Source organism: Hypomesus nipponensis, chromosome 8 (assembly GCF_054491055.1).
Source record: "Hypomesus nipponensis isolate SF chromosome 8, ASM5449105v1, whole genome shotgun sequence".
Lineage (NCBI taxonomy): Eukaryota > Metazoa > Chordata > Actinopteri > Osmeriformes > Osmeridae > Hypomesus > Hypomesus nipponensis.
The window spans coordinates 7,058,181-7,070,035 of record NC_140368.1 but is presented as its reverse complement, the minus strand read 5'-3'; the positions used below and the strand labels follow the sequence as shown (position 1 = coordinate 7,070,035).

Genomic DNA, 11,855 nt, shown 5'->3' with positions numbered 1-11,855 from the left:
AATATGGGCTTGTGTGTGAGTGACGGGGTTGTGGGTGTGTGCATGCGTGTGTGTGTGTGTGTGTACGCGTGTGTGTTTTTATACGTCTTCGAGCCTGGAGGCACGTAAAGAAGCAGACGCATGCACCACCTGACATGTTGTCACTCCACAGTGAACAAGCGCGCTTTGTCACCTGCACACAGTCAAGCCATCACAAGGCCTCTCATTCAGCCCACTGCACCACTCTACTCTGTTCTGTCTGGGTTCAAAATCACTTCTCAGCACGCTCTGCCCGCGTGACTACAACTACCCAACAGTCCTCAGAACACACACACACACAAAATACCCATGCTCTCTCTTAAACGCACACACACACACACACACATAGCATTCCCAAGAGCACCTGACTATTCTGAACCTGTCACCTGCTGGTTGTGTCGGTGTGTGTGTGTTTGTGTGTGGAACTGGAAACCCTCCCCTCCATTCCTTCTAGTCCCCAATCTGGCCCATGTGTCTGCCACATCATACATGAAGCAGCGCTCTCTTTCCTCTCCTCTCTCTGCGTGCCTCTACAGCACAGCTGCCTATAAATACACCTCTCTGTTGCTGCTCATCTGAAGCGTCGCTCATTAACTATCCATGGGCTCTCTCACTACCTGCCCCTGAACCAGGCTCAGTGAATAACTAAACTAAGGATCTTCAATCCTCTCCTACCTCATACATGATACAGTGCAAAAACCTTGAAACGAGTCTCAGAGTATATCCAACACCCTTTCATCTCTCCAACCAGTCTCTCCCCACATCCATCAACCAGTCTCTCCCCACATCCACTGGAAGGCTCTTCTATATCCTAGCACGCTCTCTCTTTGAAGACTATGCGTGCGCATTCACTTCTATATTCGCCATAGACATTAGAGGAGTATGCATTAAACATTCAGATGCTATCTGCTATTTATATTCAAATCCATGGTGTCAGGACTGCCAATGAGACTCCCAGAGTGGTTCTGGAGGAGGTGATATGGAGCCCTACCCGGATCTGACAGTGTGTGCGTGTGTTCATGTGTGTGTGTGTGTGCCTGTGCGAGCGCCCCGCACTAAACAGCAGTGACAGACGCGCCCCTCCCTCTCATCATCACCATTGCAGCATGACAACACCACCTTGAACCCAGGAGATAGATGGATAGATGGAAGGATCGATGGATTCATGAGCAGCACACCCAAGGAAACACACAAACACTGAAGCTCACACGCATTCCTGTGCACAAACGCACACAAACGCACAAACACGCACACACACGCACGCACGCACACACACACACACACAGAGAGGTGAGCCTATATTAGTAACAAGAGCGGTGGGCTTACGCAGGCGTCTGGGCTCTTGACGCGACCTCCCTTGGCTCTTTTCAGCAGTCGGATCCAGCTGGCCTTCATCAGCCAACCTGCTCACTCAGTGTCCAGGGCCACTGCTCTGCCTGCTGCTACAAGTGCTCCCTCCACCCGCGTCTCCACGGCTACAGCCTGCAGGCACGCGCCTTCAGAACGACGGCTTCCCCGGGACGCTACGCATGCAACTGTGACGGCCCGTGGCGACGACGACCACGAGGAAGGATGCCCTCGCAAACTTTCACAAAGCGCTACCTCGGTTGCTCATGCTACACTTAGGGGATGGATGGAGCTAGCGGTGGCTCGGAGTCCACCTTCACTGAGAGAGCTGCAGGACGCTTGCTGCTACCGCTGCAGGAGCCTGGGCTGTGTGCTGAAGGTGGGTCCACAGACAGCTGTGTGACTGCAGCAAGCAGAGAGAGCTCCAGCTACCGGTCCTGTTGCCGCTTGAGAGTGCCTCGTCCACATGAGACCTCCGCCGCTCGCCGCATAATCTCCCCCACGTCCCCACCGCTCCCGTCTTCCACGCTCAGGGAACCTCTGGCCAGCGCTCAGCCTGGGTCCTGGTGCGTGCTGGGCGGCCACGACGCAGCTCCGGAGCGCCCTGCTCATGCCCCGCTCCCGGCTCCAGAGGCAGCCACTCCCCCAGCCCCGGTCCTGCTGTAGCGCTTGTGCTCTGCTGTCGCCTGCCCGGGCTGCTCTGCCATGCTCCTCCGGACCCCTCCTCACTTCTCGTCTCTTGTCTCCTCTCTTCTCTCTCTCCCTGGGTCCTGGAGACTCACAGCAGCTGCTGCTGCTGCTAAGGATGCTAACGCGCGGCTGACGCCACAGTCAGGTGCTGCTGCGATTCCCACCTCCCAGCCCTCAGCACGTATATGTCTGTGTCTCCCTCACCGCCTCGAAGGCTTTTCTGCGCTCCGCGTCTGTAGCTCTGCCTCTTTCTCCCTCCCTCGCTCTCCCTCCTTTCTCTCTCTCTCTCTCTCTGCCTCCCGTCCGTATCCTTCTGGCCAGCCTCTCTACCCCTCCTCCTCCTCCTCCTCCTCCTCTATGGTTTTCTTGGTTCCCCCTCACAGTGTCTCCATCTGCTCTGGAGCCTGGGCTGTGATCGATGCGCAGGCAGACCGCTGCACTCCCTCGTCCCCTGTGCGTGTTCCGTTCTGTCAACTGTGTGCGTTTCTCAGTCCTCGGAGCTCCCAGTTGCGTGCACTCACACGTACACACTCCCACAAACACAAAAGAAGCTTCATAAACATTGGGTCTTTATGGGCTGACATGTACCCCCCCCCCCCACCACACACACACAATGTACACTAGTTATGATCAGAGTCCAAAGTTTATTTGCCTGCCTGCCTGTCTGTCTCTGGGGAGGGGAGGAGCATGCTCAGTCGCACTCACATGCATCTAAAATCACACCAGCACACACTGGCATGTCAGACTGAGACCACAAAGAGGAGGACGAGGGGAGATGGATGGAGGGGGGGGTAAGAGGAATGAGAGAGAGAGAGAGAGAGAGAGAGAGAGAGAGAGAGAGAGAGAGAGAGAGAGAGAGAGAGAGAGAGAGAGAGAGAGAGGAGAGAGAGGGACAGAGAGAGAGAGAGAGAGAGAGAGAGAAAGAGAGAGAGAGATAGAGAGAGAGAGAGGGACAGAGAGAGAGAGAGAGAGAGAGAGAGAGAGAGAGAGAGAGAGAGAGAGAGAGAGAGAGAGAGGGAGAGAGAGAGAGAGAGGGACAGAGAGATGAAGAGAGATAACAAAAGGGAGATCGTGAAAGAGAGAAATTGCAAAAGGAAGTCTGAACATTGTAGGGCGGAAGAGAGAGAGGGAGAGAGAAGGAAGGAGAGAGAGATAAAGAGAGAGTGACATATAAATAGCCCCTGTCTTCAGAGCATCTCCTCGCCACTCTGATCTTAGCTTGAGTGATTCACCAGACTCCAGCATTCCAAACCCCAGCACATCAGATCACTGGTGATTCATTACATGTGAACACTGCAAAGTCACACTGGACTGATTAGAGTAATTGTAACTTTAATTAAAAACTCCCACCCCTGCAATCATTGTGGTGAGAGGTAAGAAGGAGAAGACAGAACAATGGTATGGGAAGCTGATTCAGAAATGCACGTTTTTAGTCCCCACTGCCCGTCCCGTGGTAGAGGTCATCAAAGGTCGGCGAGTGGGAGGAAGAAAGGTCCTCTGACATGCAGAGGTTATTTCTTTGTGTTTCGGTGGCAAGTTCCTCTGGTAGCTCTGACTGGACATCAGAGGATGTCACGCTCATTACATTAGATCTGCTTATCATAACCAATCAATGCCACGGCTACATGCCCCCTGCCCCTCCCCCTCCCCAGAGCCCTCCCCCTCCCCAGGGCCCTCCCAGCCCGCAGTTCTGACACGCTGATATAAATGCCTCCGACATGAAAAGCAAGACTGGAGGAGAGCAATATGATTTCAGTTCATTAATACCCATGAAACCAATTTGGTTCATGAGCAAATGCAGGATGCGACCATTACATAAACCAAATACAGATTTGGAGAAGAATAGATGAGTTTGACTACACAGGAGCGTGTAAACAATGCCTACGCAGGGGCAGGTGACCGAGGGAGCAGCTAAAAGGCCCTCCACTCCAGTCAGAACAGGAGCGACGGCAGCAGTGTTCAGAAGCCATCCTCCCAGCAGCTTATGTCAGGTGTGTATAGAAAGAGCATGGGCTGTTATTGGAGCACTGGGATTGACACCTACAGTGGCAGACATTGTGAGAGAGGGGAATGGGGTCACATGACACCAGAGGGCCACAGATGTTCTCCAAGTGGAGTGATGTGCCCAGAGAGAGGTGACAGAGAAAGGGAGGGAGAGAGAGAGAGAGAGAGAGAGAGAGAGAGAGAGAGAGAGAGAGAGAGAGAGAGAGAGGGAGGGAGGCTGACATGGACTCACACTGACAGACTGAGTCTGGCTGCAGGACAGGACTGACCTCTGGACCCAGACCTGCATTGATATCAATAGAATACAACCCAAAATATAGCCTACACACAGACTGGAACCAGCTAGCTCTGACCTGAGGAGACAGAAAGAGACAGTTTGGGTGTGAACGTGTGTGTGTGTGTGTGTATGTGAGTGAGAAAGTGAGAGAGAGGCGGGGTAAGGGAGTAGAGAGTGTACTATAATATAATCTATTATGAACACAATGTGTCACGTAAGCACTGCATGTCTATGTGTGTGTGTGGAAGGGGGGGTGCTAGTGCTTCTGTGGTCTCTGTAACGGTCTTATCGATCCCTCTGGACAGGGTTCTGGCTGCGAGGTCACATGTGGTCACCACCCGCGGAGGTCACACCAAAAACAATACATTACAACACTACAAACCACTACAGCTAAATGGCAAAGAATGCCTGGCTGGGCAGTGGTGTGTGTGTGCCTGTGTCCTGCGTGCAGGTGGGCTCTTTCAGTAGAGGCCACATCAGGGAATCTGCCGTTGTATTACATCCAAACGGCGTTGTTACGCATCTACAACACTCGTTCTGTACTTCCACTATGGGTTCAACAGTCAATATGAAAAGCCGTGTGGGTACAAAACGAGAGCAGCCTGCTTTAAGATGCAGGAGTACTCTCCAGTACGTTATGTAGACCATGGTGCATTAGTGTCTGTTCTTTCTTTTCCTTCACCTCTCCCTCTTTCCCTCTCCCCATCTCCTTCCGCGCTACCTTGCACTGGCCCACACACAACTCTCCAGTGCTCCCTCTCTCTGGCTCTCTCCCCCTGTCTTCCCGTCATATCCCATTTTCTCCCACAAACCTAATCTTTCCCACCCCCCCCACCCCCACCCCTTCTCTATTTCATTTTCTACACTTACACTTACACTTCACGAATAGGCTACTAGAATAAGGAAATCAAACATTATAGGGATTCTTTCAGGGCGGTTATCGCTGCACACGTTCATCTTCTCCACAGAGCCGGGGAGAAGTGAACACCGAGGCAGAATGAGCAGCTGTGAAGTGCGTATCACAGCAACTTACAAGCGTCTGAACTGAACCCTCATTTCAGGTCCACACGTCGGGCCTCGCAGACTGACCTCTCTCTAATCCCGGACCCTATCTTCCTGATATTTCACGCCAGACGGTATTTAGACGGCCCGGTTCGGGATGTTCTAATTTTTCTTTTTTTTTTATTTAACCTTTATTTAACCAGGCAAAATCATTTAAGAACAACATTCTTATTTCCAAAGATGGCCTGGCAAAACCTAATCTCCTGTGGCAGGCGGTGGAGTCGTCACTGGGGGGGAACATAGTGACACAGCTGTTCGGGTGACTCATTCAGGACTGAAAACCAAACCCACGTTGGCTGTCTGTCCATCAGCCCCACAGAACGTCAAGGACACGTTCAGAGACGCGTCGCGAGCAGCACAGTGTCTTGCAGGGCGCATCGGCACAAGACAAGCTGACAACCAAAGCTGTACGTAACGAAACACAATGACTCTGTTGTCTGCGGGCAGTGGAGAGAGAGAGACGACGGAAGAACAAAAAGAACAAGTAGGAGTGACAGCTTGTGTGTGTGTGTGTGTTTGTGACAGAGAGAAAGAGAGAGGGAGAGACACATAGAGAGAGGAGAGAGAGGGAGAGAGAGAGACACAGAGAGAGGAAGGACACAGGGAGAGAGCTACAGGGGGAGGGCGAGAGAGAGACCAACTGAGTGATTTAGTGAGCAGAGATGGATGGAGAGAGATGATGGGGAAGGTGGGGAGTGCGGTGGGTGGAGTAATGGTTTCTCTGGCGCGCGGCGAGAGAGGCATTGGCTGCACGGACGTCAAGGTGACACCCGGCAGGCGTGGGAAAAGTGTTTGGCCAGCATTCTGTGTGCCAAACGTCCTCTCCTGTGCATTAGATAAGTGCATCATCCCATCCAGGTGATGTACCCGCTCATCTGTCAATCACATGACAGGATCCCCGGGAACGGATTGGCTAAGTGAGACGGTCACTTGGGAAACCAAAAAACAAGACCAAGCAGTTCCTACATTACTCAGTTAGCCAGAGAGAGTTGAAAAGAGGAGGGGGGTAAGAGAGGCGGGAGATTGGGTAATTAAAGGAGTGTGGATACATCCATGGGTGACCCTGTGCGATGTGTGTGAGGGAGGGAGAGAGAGAAAAAGAGAGAGGTGTAGAAAGAGCCAGGCAAGACTGTGGATGATTCATGAGCTGCTTTACTGCTACTGAGACAAGAACTGGGACTAGAAGAAGGGTTGGTACTGGGACTAGGGCATACACACACGCACACACTCTCTCTTCCACTCCATGTAGGAATGAGTAGCATAGAGTTCCGTGCCGGCTCAAAGGGCATCTAACAACGTTGAAACACGGGTCGATAAGTATGTGTACGCAAACCCACAGCAGGATTGTTCTCCAGTGTACATACGCCTCAAGGATTAGAGGAGGCCCGGGCCACTCACAACCCTCACATACACTATAACTGAGAGTGGCGGTGTGAAAGACAGTGTGTGTGTGTGTGTGTGTGTGTGTGTGTGAGTGTGTGTGTGTGTGACTGGGGGGAGGACTGCTGGTCAGGTACTCCCCTGTCTCCAGCTCACACGGCCAAATGAGTCAACAAGACGGACAACAGCATCTGTCACACACACATACAGTACACACTGTCGCTCACACGCACACACACATACGCACGTACACACAAGCACTGTCACACGCACGCACTGTCCCTAACCCTAACCCACACACACACACTAATGGTCTGAGGGATGATTGTGTAAGTGATTTGACCAGAGCAGACATATTAAGTTGTGGAAGTGTGTCGAGCCAGTCATCCTGTTATCAGCGAGCAGAGGATACCAACAACCCTCTCTCTGTCTGTCTGTCTCTCTCTCTCTCTCAATGTCTCTCTCTCTCTCTCTCTCTCAATGTCTCTCTATCTATCTATCTATCTCTCTCTCTCTCTCTCTCTCTCTCTCTCTCTCTCTCTCTCTCTCTCTCTCTCTCTCTCTCTCTCTCTCTCTCTCTCTCTCTCTCTCACACACACACACACACACATGCCAGAAAACCCCACTGTAAACACCCAAGATAATGAAACAGAGAAAAAAAAAGCAGAGAAATGGAAGGCTGATGGAAAGTAATCCTTTGTTGGTGGAATGCTGCCAGCATCTACAGTCCAATGGTACATGCTGAAAGTTCTATCGTCAGGGACGTTACAGACTCACATAATGCATCACCATGTAGCACGCGGCTAAATTGTCCTACTTACTATTCACACCAAACGATCCAAAACAGCAGAGTGGAGCTACGCGGAAACAGAGGAGCCATGGTGGAAGTGGGCAGGGCAATCCTTCCCCCAACCCCATCGCCCTCAACCCGGTTCTTTCCAGGTGTTTATTTTCCTTCCTTCAAACAAGTCGTTAACTCCTGTCGCTGCTCACCACTTAAGGGTAGTAAAGCCCACGCACGGACAGTCCCAAATTCAGACAAGATGCTGAGTGTCTGCTCACAACAGCCCCCCTCTCAAACACACCACACTCCCCCCCTCCTCGTCCAAAGCTACAAACAAGTTCTATTGTAGTGAATTTACAAAACCAGCTAAGTAAACTTCCAGGAACGGAGGACAAGGAAGGAAAGTAGGAAGTCTAGGATTACGCCCTTCAGATCCTAGATTTTACCAAAAAAAACACACACGCACATGCACACATAAGAAAAACAACTTTCTACCGCATTCCAGCACTCGTCCTCTTTGTTTCAGAAAAGCGAGGGTGAGAAGGCAGAGAAGAAGACTCAAGCTGTCTCTGTACACCACCACCATAGTTCAAAAGTGTTTACATACTGTTTGTTTAAGTGTTTGAGTGTGTTAGTGTGACTCGTGTTTCTACTGAGGTCGTATATCAGGACACTCACCACATCAGACTCCTCGCTGCCGGACAGATGCATGTCTTCCCCTGCCCAGCTCCACTGTCTGATGGGGAGAACTCCTCACCATCTGTCCATCTCTTCCCTAGCAGAGCAAACACCTATGCCTCCTCTCTCCTCCTCCTACTTCTCTCCTCTCGTTTCGATCTCTTTTTTTCGCCCGCTCCCTGAAAGCGAGGTCTCCTCCTCCCAGAGGCAGCCCGCGCGGAGGGAGCTGGAGTCCGGGGGTTGAAGGTGGAGCTGCGGCCCTTGTATGGGCCACGTCTGTCCCACACGAGAGGCAGAGGCAGACGAGCCTCTTGCTTTCCCACGCTGGGAGAAAACTCTTTCAGAACGTAGCGCCCGTCCTCCAGTCCCGAAAACAAGCTACCCTCTGCCCCCTCCCCCCCCTGCTCTCCTCCCACACACATACACACAAACACAGGCACACACACACACACACACGCACACAGCCAGTTAGGAAGTAAGGACGCCGGCCAACGGGGCAGGCCTAAAAATTCCAGAATGCACCAAAAGCAGCTGTAGCAGCGTTTAATGTGTGTGAGTGTGAGTGTGTGATCCCAGTTTACATGTGTTCCTCGGTGCCTTGAAGAGGTTAGACTCGGAGGAACGGAAGAGTGAGAACTGAACTCACCCAACGTAGATGGTCTCAACACATGTTCCAGAGTCCCGCACTGCAGGAAGCAATTATGTTCACTATGTCGAAAATATGCGATACCCACCCGCTCAATCAACAAAGGATTAAAACTGATTGTACATAAAAGAACACTGTCGAAGTACTGATTTCTAATCACTCTTCAGGAAAAAACTGTGGCAGAGCAGATGAAGTATTCCAGGTCTTTATTGTAAATACTGAGATCTAAGAAGGGACATTTCAATCTCTCTCGAAAACCCACAGAGACACGCACACCAAAATGGACATGGGTCATAGGGAAAGAGAGGCGAGAAGCCCTGACCATGCTCGGGGCGTTGTGGACGGCTAGCAGTACCCCACAGAGGTGCTGAGTGGAACACAGCTGCTGTTGCAGCAGCGCTCGTCGCAGGCTGCGCTGAGTGACTGGAGCAGTCACTGTAATGGGGGCCCATCCACTTCAAAGGAAGAGGCAGATGATCCGTCTTTATATAATTAGACATCAGAAGCAAGGGGGGGGTGGAAACTAGGGCTAATAGTGCGCCAGCGCCAGTGTGGCAGAAACAGTTACAAATGTTGAGTTCTCCTGCTGACAAGCAAGAACCAGAGGTGTCCCTGAATGTGTCACCCAGGAACGGTGGAGCAGGGACAGCAGGGCGAGGGGGGGGTCATGGATGAGACCATCAGTATTACATCAGAGGTCCATCATCAGTACATCAGGCTATTTCGATTCCTGGGGGGGGGGAGAAACTGGTTGTAATACTCTACAAAGGAACAACTGAGAGTGTCCACTCACCACTCCTGCCCTGATGCCTGAGATAACCTCAGATGAATCGGCAGCATGCAAATTCAGAAAACAAATTCAGTTTTCTCTGTAAATCCTAGATTATATGCTGTTTGGTGTGCTCTAACCCCTTCCAAGGATTATAATCCTGAGCGTGTGCTCGGCACGTGACACTGCACCACAGACTGCTGCCTGTCCCCTCATCCAGGCTCTGACGGTAGGCCCAGCATGACCACACACAGACCACACACGGACCACACACGGACCACACACGGACCACACACGGACCACACACGGACCACACACATCCACTTGATCATCTACTCACCCTTCTTCATTCATGTATAGCTTCCAGAGAACATGTCTTCTACACATTTACTTTATGACACCCCATAATGCAGTGGTTGAGCCCCACGACCAAGCTCAAGGTAACCAGGGTGACCTGTATTTGGGGAAGCGGAGGTTTGGTGGCAAATGAAGCTGGCTGGACCCTTCAATGGCTGACTGATGAGGGCTGAGCCCAGCTATGTTCATTGATCAATCAGTCCATGTGCTCTGCCAGTGTTGGGGGACGATCGCCCTGATTGACTTTGTCTTATCGATTGGTACGCATGCCAGCACTGACGTAAGCAAGCACTACCCCAGACAGTTTCCACCAAACCACACCAACAAATTAAACAAACTAATGTGCAAAAACAATGAATAGAATGGGATGCCATATCATCCATCATAAATCCTCCGCTGTGACGAGAATGTGGACAAGCAACATTGACCTCATTTCATCCCCTCGCCTTGAAGTAGCTGTTCATAGAGCCAGGAGGATAAAAGGAAACCTATTAAAGGCAGCCCCTGATTCATCCTTCCACTTAAGCTATATAATCATGCAGCTTGTACAGCATGTAAAGAGGCCTGTGACTGAGACCCAGGTCTAATGAAGCCCCCCTAGGCCCAGACCCACCCGACTAAGGTTAACTGAGTTACAGCTCAAAGGCACAGAAGCCCCACAACTGAGGGGTAATAAGTACCATCTTCAGACAGAGAGAGAGAGAGAGAGAGAGAGAGAGAGAGAGAGAGAGAGAGAGAAAAAGACAATCTCGTCGCATCAACACCCATCCTTCGTTTTTCTTCGTTCGCGAACAAACAAAGTACGCCAAAAAAGGGGAGGACAGGTATCCAAGAGGTGGAGGAGAGGGAGAAGCCAACAGGGCTTCAAGCTTCAGAGAACCAGAAGAAACACGGCGAGTCGCGCCCCTCCCTGCAGGCCCTGCGGCCTCCAGAGGGAGCACGCAGAACGTCCGGGCCCCGGAGAGAGAGCAGACGCGGAGCCGCGTTCTGCGACGGCGGAGCGAGCAGCTTACCGGACCGCTCAGGGCCGCGTGCCGGTGGCGTCTGGTCCTCGGTGACAGAGGAGGCTTCTCCAGCGTCCCCACCGGAAGGAGGATCATCGCCACGGAGACGAAGGGGTGCTCCCGCAGGCACGACCGATCTGGAGAGCGGCCGGATGGTGACGGGTGAGACGCCACAAAGGGACATTTGAGCTGGCTAGCCTGGTGTGTGTGTGTGTGTGTGTGTCATGGGCGTGGGGGCAGGGGCGGGAGGTGGGCTGTTCAGTGATAACTGAATAGTGAGTCACGTCATGCTGAGTGAACACATCAACACATTGACTGGCCCACATGGGCTCATAGGGGAAAAAAGCTTGAGTCAGACAATTGGGCCTGCCGTCTCTCGCTATGTTCACGAGTCGCGCACGCAACCAAGGACGGAAACCGCAAACAAATGATGCACGCCCACCGACCGAACGCGCGCACACACTTACGTGCACTCACACAAATAAACATATACTGTCCACACATGCAGTACGTACACAAAAACACATTTGTACATTTGCACAAACAACAATGCACGTACACGCTCACACACGTGTAAGCGCAAATGTACAAACATACATACACACACTAAATCCAAAATCACACAAATACATCCCCCTAGTGGTTTTGGGGCATGTTGCCATAGAACTGCCATCTTTAATTCACGGACTGGGATGGAGGTGCTGTTTGTGTCAGCCTGGGAAGTGTCCTCTACTGTCGAAGAAGACATACGCTAAAATGGAGAGGTGCAAAGCAAACACACTGAAACCTTTAATATTAAACCTTTACCACCTCAGAGAATCAGAACAATGGCTAGATGT

At 51.7% G+C, this 11,855-nt stretch overlaps 1 protein-coding gene across 6 annotated transcripts in view; it reads right to left on the bottom strand.

Moving 5' to 3' along the window:
* cacnb2a (calcium channel, voltage-dependent, beta 2a) overlaps window positions 1-11,855 on the bottom strand; it is a 45,949-nt gene that overhangs the window by 16,246 nt on the left and 17,848 nt on the right. Inside the window, exon 1 of one of the 6 annotated variants that reach the window (XM_084702542.1) lies at window positions 8,241-8,590. The exons of 3 other annotated variants lie outside the window; for them this stretch is intronic. In XM_084702542.1, coding sequence (XP_084558668.1) covers window positions 8,241-8,273 — 33 coding nt within the window. In that variant the 5' untranslated portion in view covers window positions 8,274-8,590. Of the gene's footprint in view, window positions 1-1,344; window positions 1,598-8,240; window positions 8,591-11,855 lie in introns of those variants that run through there. 2 more of the 6 variants (XM_084702543.1, XM_084702545.1) reach the window with 2 other exon arrangements.